The sequence below is a fragment of the Neolamprologus brichardi genome, chromosome 12, assembly GCF_056152115.1.
Source record: "Neolamprologus brichardi isolate AB-2024 chromosome 12, ASM5615211v1, whole genome shotgun sequence".
NCBI lineage: Eukaryota > Metazoa > Chordata > Actinopteri > Cichliformes > Cichlidae > Neolamprologus > Neolamprologus brichardi.
The window spans coordinates 1,060,930-1,073,139 of record NC_142115.1 but is presented as its reverse complement, the minus strand read 5'-3'; the positions used below and the strand labels follow the sequence as shown (position 1 = coordinate 1,073,139).

At 41.6% G+C, this 12,210-nt stretch overlaps 1 protein-coding gene across 1 annotated transcript in view; it reads left to right on the top strand.

The window, feature by feature from the left end:
- Positions 1 to 12,210, top strand: part of abca2 (ATP binding cassette subfamily A member 2) — an 89,262-nt gene that overhangs the window by 11,094 nt on the left and 65,958 nt on the right. Inside the window, exons 3-7 of the mRNA XM_087848854.1 lie at positions 4,412 to 4,523; positions 4,898 to 5,061; positions 6,523 to 6,644; positions 8,191 to 8,304; positions 10,767 to 10,985. Coding sequence (XP_087704980.1) covers positions 4,412 to 4,523; positions 4,898 to 5,061; positions 6,523 to 6,644; positions 8,191 to 8,304; positions 10,767 to 10,985 — 731 coding nt within the window. The remainder of the gene's footprint in view (positions 1 to 4,411; positions 4,524 to 4,897; positions 5,062 to 6,522; positions 6,645 to 8,190; positions 8,305 to 10,766; positions 10,986 to 12,210) is intronic.

Genomic DNA, 12,210 nt, shown 5'->3' with positions numbered 1-12,210 from the left:
GGGCAGCGTATCCACGCACCAATCGGAGCAGGGCCCTGGCACAGCTAAATTAACATAAAAAGATATATCACCTGCACAAAACAAACACATGAACATGCAAGTTCGTAACAGCAGGTGTCTACCAGACAAAGCAAATCTTTGAAGCTTCCTGTCGGTTATTTCATTGGTTAATCAAGTAATTGGATAAGAAATGTTTTTGTTTTATTAATGAACATAAAATAAATATTTAAAAGAGAAAAAAACAGCTATTTCAAAATGAACTGCTGATTGGTTTCCAAATTAGAAACTGGTCATAAAGGACTTATTTTACAATTCACTCCATATATATATATTTATATATATATATATATATATATATATATATATATATATATATATATATATATATACATACATACATATACATATATATTATACATATTTTTTTATGTGGGCGAAACTTGCATTTACATGATGATGAGTGAACACGGTCGTGCATGAAACACAGCACTGAGGATTTTGTATAATTGAGTTACTCTAATTACTCGATGAGTCATTGCAGCCTTAGAATAAAGTGTGCCAGTGTGGTGAGTACAGAGGGCTGCCAGTGAAGTGGCCAGTACTGACTAGAATAAATGTGTTTCTATTTATGGCTTAAGTTTATCATAAAGGGGTGGAGTTATGTGCACTGCATCAGTACTATTACCAGGAGGAACTTAAGTAAACTTGATGTCATTACTCAGCTCCTGCTTCGTGGTGAGGCAGCAGCTGCTGTATCTCACTGCCTGCAAAGGTAAAACATGCAACATGAAACTGCTTTTACTAAATAAAAACGTTGGACAGGAAGCTGCAGACCAGCCGACAGTAACACCTGCAGCATCACACCAGCAGCTAATTTAGTCTTATATGGAGCCTTTATACTGTCCTCCCACTCGATCCACCAAAAGTACGAGATCAACTTCTGCAACATTTCCTGTTTTTGTGTTCTTAGTTCATCATATATATATGTCTGCTCAGCTGTTGTGTAACTGTTCCCTGTAGCATCAGAGCACCCAGTTTATTTGATTTCTTTGTCTTTTATTCTTTTATTTTACATTTCTTTCTTTCTTTTTTCTGTCTTCCTTTCTTTCTTCTGCATGATGCATGTTCTCAACATTTTGGATGGACCAGTGTGTAAGTGTCATTGTGCATTTGTTTTATGCTAACAGATTATATAACATATACTCTGTGTATTGGAAGGCCGAGCGCTTCCCGGGACCCGGATTGATTCTCTGGCTGTTGGAGATTTCTTTCACTTTGATTTAAATTGCTGTTTGTTTGAGTGATCATCTGAAACTGTCCCTTCTGTTATCTCTTAAGGTTGATTTTTGATACAAAGTCAAGAAACGAATTCATGGTTTAGCTATAAATGGAGCATTTTAAATGCAACACAGAGAAAAAAGTGATAATTCCAACAGCTTAAAATAACATGAATCACGAGCATGATGTATTTGCTGCAGGTGCATAAATGAAAGAGCTCAGCACATACAGAGTCGGTGCAGATGAGTCTGATGTCTAAAACGTGAGTGCAGAGTAACTTCAGTCCCCAACATGATGGTTTTAGTGTAGTCCTAGCATAGTGGATGTTACTGTTCTCAGTCGGGACTTTACGTCTGCTCGCTGGAACGTTTTCAACTTCATAAGATGCAAAACAAAGAAAGGTAATGAAGGGAGTTCATCTTACTTTTTATCTCATGAGCTCCTGAATTATCTGGGTTTTAATTCAGTGCACTCAGGTAAAAAAGCTCACCTGGCTCCTGTGAGCGAGCTCCGCTCAGGCCACCTCAGAAGCAGCGCTGTGATGCATGCTGCTGGTTAGCGGACACGGAGAAGCACATCTGTATTGTTATCCAATGGAATTACGAGAAGGAATTAATCCACGACAGCACTAACAAATATTTCTGTAATTACTGTTGAATCTTTTCACCATGTTCAGTGTTTCTGACCAGGCTGTGAAAACTTAATGAGCTGCTGTTTATGCTAACTCTGCTTCCTACACCATGCTGTGCACTTAACACTCCCTCAGTAAATCTACCAGCCTGTGACTGATCAGAGAGGACCGATGTCAGTGAGCTGAAGAATGAACTGAACTGCTCTGTAGGGCACATTTTACATACTTATATTTTCACACTTCCATTATAGAAATGCACGATGGCATTATTCACTGTGGACTCATCACTGAATAAATGATGTCTGTATATACTTGGTGACCTGTGACATGTAAAGATCTGGATCTTGTATTGACCCTGTGATCTCCACACAACCTGTGGACTGGCAGTTAAATGCAGTCATGAGTTTAAGGGGGACTCCGTAGTTTCTTCACCTTTTGTTTCATTGATTTTTCATTTAAAAGTGAACATCTGTAAAAGTCAGCTTTTTGTGTAGTTACAATGTTCCCACTGCGTCAAAGGGACGTCTTTTATGTCATTTTGGATGATTTTAGTCCACTGACGAGGTTGTTTTGTAGCTCCAGGTCTTTTTTTATACATCTATTACACTTCTAGTGTTGATGTCAGTAGGCCCTCTGTGGACGGGCTTTTTATAGTCCAAATCTGGTGGCTGTGGACGTCGTTTCAATGTCAAACTTAGACTTAAATTAGAGTTTTTCTAAAGCTTCCACCTGTATAGGCTCTGTAGTCCCATGTTTCCACAGGTAGAGGGCGCTGTACTGAAGCAGTAAGCAAATGTACTGTTTATGAGAAAGCTGCAGTCAGCTGAGACTGAAGAAGTCACCTGATGATGATGATGAAACATTTCTCCCTCTGAGACGTCCAGATGAACAGAATCAAGCTTTTCCGATGGATTTCAATGTTTTTAATATTTCACTTTTTTTAAATAAATGGTTGTTTTAACCTAATTACAAACAAATAAGTTGAATAATTAAAATAAATAAACCAGTTTAGGAAAAACTGGAAAACTTAAAATAACAAACAAAACAAAACATGTTGTGAATAATTTGAGTAACACAGAATAAATCGTGTTTGTTTATCTATCTTACGTCCGATGTTTAGTGGGTTAGGTTAATAAAACTATTCTGGAAAAACTATTTTTAGCCAAAACAATCATAATATGATGATTATAGTTTTTACTATAATCAGTCCGGTAGTTTATTTTAATGCTGCAGAGTGTATTTGGGCACACAGAAGGAAAAGGATAAAGGGGAGGAGCAAGACATTGAACGATGCTTGTTCTTGGTCAGACTCAGTTTGTTACAAATTCAATTTTCAATTCAATTCAATTCAATTTTATTTATATAGCGCCAAATCACAACAAATGTCGCCTCAAGGAAATGATATATTATATATATATATATATATTACATATTTCACTGTGGGTTTGTCTTTAACCCACAGTGATATTCTGTGAAGTGACTTAGTTCACATTTTTCTTTTTCTTTTGACTTTTTGTGGCTTTAAAGTGTTTCAGGGGATTTCCCTAAACGTAAACTTTTAAATACAATACAAATGAAACATTCAGCTTTAGACCTGCAGTGACACCATGCAGGGTAAAACAACGAAGGCTAGAAGCTGGCAATAGACACCTTTCTTTATGAGGGCAGCAGCTGTAAGAGTATGTAATCCAGAGACTACGACAGCCGTAGGCAACCGTTAAAGAGAGAAGTTCAATTCAATATAATTCACTTTTGTTTATATAGCACCAAATTGCAACAACAGTCACCTCAAGGTGCTTTATATTTCCAGGTAAAGACCCAATAATAGAGAGAAACCCCAACAACCAGAAGAATCCCCACCCCTGTGAGCACTAAAAGAGGAAAAACTCCCTTTTAACAGGAAGAAACCTCAGACAGAACCAGGCTCAGGGTGGGCGGGGCCATCTGCTGTGATTGGTTGGGGTGAGAACAGGATAAAAGACATGCAGAGTGGTTATAAACATGTGGAAGAAAGAGAAACTGTAAGAATGACATAGCTGGACAATACAGATATGAGAGTGAGCAGGAGGACAGTGGGAAGTGTTTCTGTGGGTACGATGAATCCACACCCACAGGCTTCAGGAGCAGTAACCATGGAAACTTGGAGCAATTAGCAGGAACCAAATTTTCTTTTATCAGCGGCTGTGAGATGGTCGAGCTAGCATTTACGGACAGAAGTGGGAAAACATCACAGACCATGACAACATGATGAAAGGCTTCATATTCAGCATTGACATGTGGGAGGAGCCTCTGTGGCCATTAACTGCAGCCTGACAGCTTCCCTCCTCTCTGACTCTAACACAATCTCTCCTTCTCCTTCTTCACACTCATTGTCCTGTTTGCTGTCTGATTTCCTTTACCAACCCTTCATACTTACTTCCTCTGTTTCCCTCTCACTCTGTCTGTGGCTGTGTCTTTTTCTCCTTCTGTGGCACCTGTCCCATTTCCCCCCCTCATGTCCAGCCTTTTACAGCGCTGCGCCGCTCACCTCGGCTGGCATCATTCCCATCATGCAGTCGCTCTGCCCAGATGGACAGAGAGATGAATTTGGTTTCCTGCAATATAAGAACTCCACGTGAGTAGGAAATATGTTCACTGCTTCTCGAGCACACTCTAAGGTCAGTTCTTCTACACATGATGGGTCCAGTGCAGAGGCCTCTGACCCCCCCAAGCCCCTCACAGCCTCTGCAGCTGAAGAGGCTTGAATCGAACGCTCACTTTTGTGATCAATGTTGCTAGAATGTTACAACATTATTTTAATAGTTATTTTAGATTTGAGAGATCATAAATGTAGCATATTTTCTGCTGAGGCAACATGTACAACACAGTTTTTATGTGCAGGCACTAAAAAGTCAACATATTACAGAAGCTGTCATTAACTCCAGCCTGTACAGAGACTGTTCGTCTTCTTTTGAGGTGTGAGAATGTTTCATGTCTGAATCTGTTCAGTGTGACCCAGCTGCTGGAGCGGATCAGTGAAGTGGTTGAACAGAATCAGCTCTTCACATCTGATAGACCTGGTTTAGGTCAAGAGCTGGAGACCCTGCAGCAGCACCTGGAGAGCCTCAGCTCCACCCCATTACCACATGACCACAACTTTAACAACAGCCAAGGTGTGACTTTTACACTTTAGACTTTAGAGCTGTTGTTGTCATTGTGGAAAGGTGCAAAGTAAAGAAAGCAATATTCAACAAGGAAAAGTCCATATATGTGAGTAAACTATATACATGGTGTCTGCGTAGAAACATTGAAACAGAAACATTGTGGGGCTGTACACAAGCAGGTATATGATATCATAAATAAATAAGGGTGGAGGGGCTCTGGTCATTTAGGGTGGGGATAGGGCTGTGCGATATGACCAAAATCTCATATCCCGATATAAGACATCTATCGTCCGATAACGATATAAATCACAAAAATGTAACATTTTCTGTAAAGTCTGTGAATCTCGGGCAGCTCGACTTGTGTGAAGTGTTTCCAGCTGGGCGTCGTGTAGCTGAGTCGAGTGTTTTAACCGATGCATGAAACGATACATTTTTAGACATAAGTTGTAACGGCGCCGTTTTCTTTGTGAGTATTTATTACACGGCGTGCTGCGGGGAAAAGCCTGTTCTAACGTTTGAGTCTAAGGTTGATTTTTTAGCACCTGGCGTCTTTTTTACTTCTCATCCGTAAATAATCTGCTCTTTCACGTGATTCAGTTTATTTTGAAAAGTCTCAACAGGATCTTGAGCTTTATTGTGAAAGGTTTATGTGGAACATAAACAAGCAGACACGCGATGGTGTTACCGTCGTTGTTGCTAACGACAACGCATAAAAACAGGCGCTTGTCCGTCTGTAGTGTGGTTATATTAAATATAAGAGAAAGAGAGAACTTTAAGAAATTAATAATAACTACAGTGACATCAGAACCATGAAAAATATTGCTGTAAACAGTTTATTTTGCGACACCACGAAACAAACAATAGCGTAAAATGAAACGACGTTTTTATATCGTCATCCGATATATATGGTTATATCAAACAGCCCTAGGTGGGGATGGTAATTCCACTGAGACCAAAAATATAAATAAAAGGAAAGACTGAGATATTGATCATGGGATGGCAGCAACATAGTTGATCAATAGCAGCGTCACAGTGACTTCCAGCTATATTAAATCCAGTTTGACTGTTGCTTTGTGGAAGTCCGTGCTTCACCGTTTTGGAACAGTTCTTGTGTTTCGAATTTCCTTTTGAGAAAGAGGACAAAGTGTTAGCGAGTCGGTGCAAGATCCTGCACTGGGACAAGCCACAGTGTGTTTCCTTCTTCCAGTGATGACCCTCAAAATGAAGATTAACTCAGTTTAGCTCCACAGTGAAATTTCAAACCAACATATGCACAGTTGGGAATCTAATCTTATGTAGCAGGAGAGCCACGAGCAGAATGATGGCGAAGAAACTCGTTTCCTCTGAGTGCAGTAGTAGAACGTCTCGATCATACATCATACATCATACATCATATGTGTTACTTTCAAAACTCTTGTTTTACTGAATGACATGAAAGTGTTGACATTATTTCATGTGTGTTGGGTGCAGGCTTCACTCTGGCCAGCGTGTTGAAGAATGAATCAGTTTTCCAGCAGTTCCTGATCAAGAACCTTTCCTTGTCTGACTCCATAGCCAACCTTCTGCTCAACACTCCAGTGAGCCTCGGAGAGGTATTTACCACCACTAACAGAAAGTCTTCAGTCTGTTTGGTTTATTCACCTCAGCTCAGGTAAATTGCTGTTATTTTATAATATGTCATGCGACCCTTTTGGGTTTGTTTTTTCCGAGTTGCTATGGTAATTTTTCCCATCCCGTTACAAAATCAATTTAAAAAGCAGCCAATGTCCAAAGGACGAAACCTTCATAATGCCCAGAAGGCATTGATAAAATAATCACAGATGGTAAAAGTCCCAGGAAAACCGAGTTAACGATAAAAATGATAACAAAATAACGCTGAAAACCGATAAAAACCCTGAAAACTATACATTTCACACCTGAGCCTCAACTCTCGCGGCCCGGTACCAAACGACTCACGGACCGGTACTGGTCCGAGGCCCGGGGGTTGGGGGCCCCTGAACTAAATGATAGGTGATGCTCAAAATTCATCAAAAGGTTTTTGTGATGCTTTTGAATAATCATACAATATAATCCTGAATTAAGTGAAGGTTGGATGGCATTGGTGCAGTAAACTCATGAACAGCTGTTGCTTAATGTTTGTTGTAATCATTGTGTTCTGCTTTGAGGAGAAACTGCATCTGTATCCAGATAACTCATCCATATCACCTGAAACACCTTCCCAGTTATTTCAACTACTATTCAGACAGTATGTTGTGCTGGTGTGTTCATGAGTACATTGTTAGCTTTAGTACTTTAAAGAACTCTGTTAGTGTCCTGAGAGGGAGTCAGAGGATGGACAGCTTCCTTCAGTCAGGCATTAGCATGTGGCTGCAGAGGGGAACTGGATTCCAGTAACACACTGGTCTCTAACTCTTCAGAAGGATATGCACTGCAGGGAATCCAGTTAGCTCACACAATACTCCTGCAAATGTGTCTGCAATTAATAAGCTAGTTTAGAGCAAATGTCTTTAAGCCAACCCAGCTTCAAGTGCTGGATTGAAGCTGGAAAGAGCAAAGAAATATCCCGAGATCAAACGTCCATTACAGAGTCGTTCAGTAAAGATGGATAGCTGGTAGTGTCCACGATCTGTGCAAATTACACCTGTGAAGACTTGGCTGTGAAGCCCCTCCTCTCAGTCCCTCCCAAACATGCCAGAGGAGTTCCACGGAGCATAAAAAGAAACATAAAAAAGTAAAAATAAATAAATAAATAAATAAATTTTAAAAATCCCAAAACAACATTTTTGTATTATTAACGTTTGCTTTTTAAGTTTTATCGTATCCTTCTATACCAGTTTGTTTTGCAATGCCAAAATCAAGTCACACAATTCTGGCCATCAGTTTGTGGCCTGAAGTTCAAGCACACAGAGGCTCTGCAGCACGACAGTGATTGGAAACACACCAACATCTCCACGGCTGAGTGGTCAAAGAAACAAAAAGTTTTGAGTGGCTTAGTCAAAGTCCATACTTAAATTTGGTTTGACGTTTAACGGGCCTTTCATACTCAAAAACCCTCCGGTGTGGCTGAACAGAAAGCACTAGAACAGTGGTCCAGAAGCTCCGCAGTGACTCGCTGACACTTTTGTGTGTGATCTGTAGGTTTACAGCCTCATCGTCGGTACACATTTCGGAGATGGCGGAGGAGCCCACAGCTGGATTCAACAGGCCAAGGGCACCACACAAAAACCTAGAGACAGAGTCCTTCAGTTAGAAGTAAGTGCTTCAAGACTTCAAGGCTCATGTGGGCAACGACCGTGAGACCTGGAGGGGTGTAACTGGGAGGAATGGTCTGCCTTATCTGCACCCAAACGCTGTTGCATTATCTGACTTCTGTGCAAACAGTTTGTCCATAACAAACACCATCTTCCATCATTACGGTGTCCATACGTGCACATGGCCCCAGGACATCCTAGGCTGCAGGTCAACGATCGATTTTGTAATCGCATCATCAGGTCTGAGGCCGTATGTTCTGGGCAGTCATTCTCAAACTGTGGTACGCATACCACTGGTGGTACGTGGGCTCCCTCTAGTGGTATGAGGGAAGTTTCCCCCAAAAATTAAGATGAAATAAAATACCATGTTCTGATTTTCGAAAAATTAAATTGTACAGCTCTGCTATCACTTCCAACATAAATTAAGACTAAACAGCAGTGGCGTTTGTAGGGTTACTGAGGTTGGGCTAGCTGGGCTAGCTTTTTTTTTTTTTTTCGCCTGTCCCATTTGGCTCTTTTGCCATCAGAAATATTGTCTAAAGGCGAAGAAAGATACCCAACGGATTTACTTTACCAAATGGTCCATTTGATTCACCTTTTATTGTTTATTTTATTTTCACTTGCTGAATACGGGACAGACTTGACTGGGGGAAAGAAAGAGGGAAAGAAAAACAGCTGAGAAGAGGGACGGGGAAGAAGGGCAAAAAACAAAAACCAACAGAATAAGCAGACAAAAATAAAAAATAAAAATACATATATCAATCACCTGGATCACCTGTTGAGAAAGAAAAAAGAAAACAAGCAGAAGAAAACGAGAGTAATAGAATAAACAACATCACAATGATCTATGTGAATATAACAGTAAATACTAAATATTAAACATTATTGTGCAGCACGTATCGACAGCGCACAGTGTGCTTTGAGGTAGGAGCCAAAAAGGGTGTAGTTTGTGTGTGTGATCACCCGTGTGTACACCTGTGAGCATGGACGCGCTTGGCCAGCTGTCTTAACTGAAAGAAGCAGGACTGAACTACTGCACTCACCTGCTTATTCACTTTAAAAGAACCATCAAGGTAGACACCGAGGTTTTTGACATGTGTTTTACAGTAGGAGGAAAAGGCGCCCAGAGAGCTGTCGAAAATGACAACTTCACTTTTATTTTCATTCAGCTTTAGAAATTTAACGACATCCACTGTTTGATGTCGTCAAGGCAGCATAATAAGAGCTGCGGATGGTCTGACCCTGCTTTTAAAGGGAGATAAATCTGCAGATCATCAGCAAAACAGTGAAATGAAATGCTGTACCGCGAGAAGATGGAGCCAATGGCAACAAATAGAGTGCGAACAGGGCAGGACCCAAAATAGAGCCTTGAGGTACACCGTATTTAAGATGGGCTATTTTGGATTTATGGGGGCCCGTATTGACATAAAAAGACCTTCCTGACAAGTGGGACTGAAACCACTGTAGGGCAGAGCGAGCCCTTTAAATCTCTTAAAGCATGATGGGACGCAGCCTGTAGCAAAGCACGTATAAATTAATCTCAGGATAAAAGGCCCGGCAGTATTAAAAGTGCTTTTAAGCAAGCTTGGGGGGAGACAATCAGAGGGGCAGTGTGATGATCTTAGGTTACTAACTACTAGTCAAGTCATTAAGGGAGACGGGATCAAAGACAGCTGAGCACACAGGAGAAAGACTCGGATCTGAGGCAGCAGACGACGAGAGCCCTGATGGATAGAACTTGTCATTAAAAAATGCTAAAAAATCATCACAAATACTTGGTGAAGAAATGACTCCAGCATTATCACGTGAACTAAGAAAACGATTAAGGACATTTACCCGAGGCCTGTGACTGTTTACTGACACTAAGTTTGAGACAAACTGTGTCTTTGCAGTTTTTACAGCTTCTGTCCTTTTTCCATCTCCTTTCGGCACGTCTACAGTCACGTCTAAGGGAGCGCGTCTGTTCATTCAACCACGGCTCTGATAATTGCTTAGTGCGCACAGTCCTAAAAGGGGCAATCGAGTCCAAAATATCAGTGCAGGTAGAATGAAGAGTTGGAGTTCATTATTCCAGAGTCCATAAAGGCAGCAGAAAAAGCGGCGCTGTTAGAGCATTAAGCGCTGCTTTTTGTGTGCTGGGGCGCACGGCTTATCTACCGAGCAGTGCAGCGTTAGAGTGAACAACACAGGAAGATGATCAGAGATGCGCAACTCGGATATTTTCGTGATGCACACATCCAGCCCGCGGGAGAGCACCGAGTCCAGTGTGTGACCTTTTTCTTGCCTCTGAGAGGGACGTGAACGCCACATGGCAAAGACCAGAATCACATGTGTGTTGTTTGAGTGTAGACCGTGTGTGTGTGTGTGTGTGTGTGTCACACAGAGCCTGAAAGTCTTTATGAAGACTTTAGCGACTAACCTATCAGGACCTTTGGTCATGTAAAGTGTTTCTGTGGTTCACAGGACAGCCTCTTAACTGCATCCACACTTGAGGACCTCACCTGTGGGGACAGGTCCTCTGAGCTGAGCAAGATTCTGCTGGTACCTGAGAAGCAGCGACCCGTGATCCAGGCGTATCGCAATTCTGTGTGTAGCGAAGGGGCGGAGCAAAAGTCAGCACGCTTCAAGCAGCTGAGCCTGGAGCTGAGAAAGCAGATCAACACGCAGAGTGTCACCGAGAAGGTAACATGGAGGACATTGTCCATCAGGCCGTTTTTAAACATTGGTATAGTTACAGTTATCATTGAGAAATAATATTGTCAACTATATGCATGTTTTTCATTTCCAAGACCTACTCCACTTACTGTTTTGAGACCTACAGCCCTGGAGTTTAGGGATAGGAATTGAGAAGAATTTACCGCTTCTATTTTCCTCGTCTGACACACGAACTGATATTAGCTGATTGTAGAAGGAGTGCACGAACTGATAAGCGGAATCATTGAAAAGGCAGACTAACAATTCCAAGGAATTGGACTTCTAGGGACCGGTTTTCTACAAGAATTGGCTCTCAACTCTCATCCCTACCCGTGGTAGTCTAATAGTTGGTGCCCAAACACTGAAATTGCAAGAGCCCTATTGTATCTGATCCATTTAGTGTGAAACCCTGTTCTGTCTGCTTCATTCAGTTTTAGGTCTTCAGCACAAAGTGCAGAGGCGTTGTTGTGTCTGCTCCGTGGATTATTATTATTTTATGGAATGAATCAACTTTCTAAAGTCATGACCGTGTGTGCACATGCTTTAGTAACAGAGAAAATGTTCATATTTTATAGGTTTCACATACTGAGACTACAGGATGCTTTTTTGAACTTTTTGAACTATATTTGCTCAGTTTCACATACATCATCCATCTGGACCAAACCTGTCATATGGGTCCATCCCTGAACCCAGTACTATGTTAGCTTTTAACAACAGTCACAGCGCCACATAGTGGTGACAGAAACTGTCATGTTTTATATTTTGAGGTACAGTTTCATGGTGGTTTAGCAGAATCATATAACATTTGGTCAGGAAAGCCTTAATGAGTTGATGTTACTTAAAACAGTTGTGTTTGTTTGGTTTTTTGCCACAGGACACTACATGGTTTCTCAATTGTCAAGTCTGTCAAAAACTGGGCATGCTTGAGTCCAAACTGTTTGTAATCATCATCCCATCCATCCATCCATCTGTCCATTTTCTACCGCTTATCCTTGGCCGGGTCGCGGGGGCAGCAGCCCAAGCAGAGAAGCCCAGACCTCCCTCTCCCCAGCCACCTCCTCCAGTTTATCTGGGGGAACACCAAGGCGTTTCCAGGCCAGCCGAGAGATATAATCTCTCCAGCGTGTCCTGGGTCTGGCCCGGGGCCTCCTCCCAGTGGGACATGCCCCGAAAACCTCGCTCAGGAGGCGCCCAGGAGGCATCCTTGTCAGAT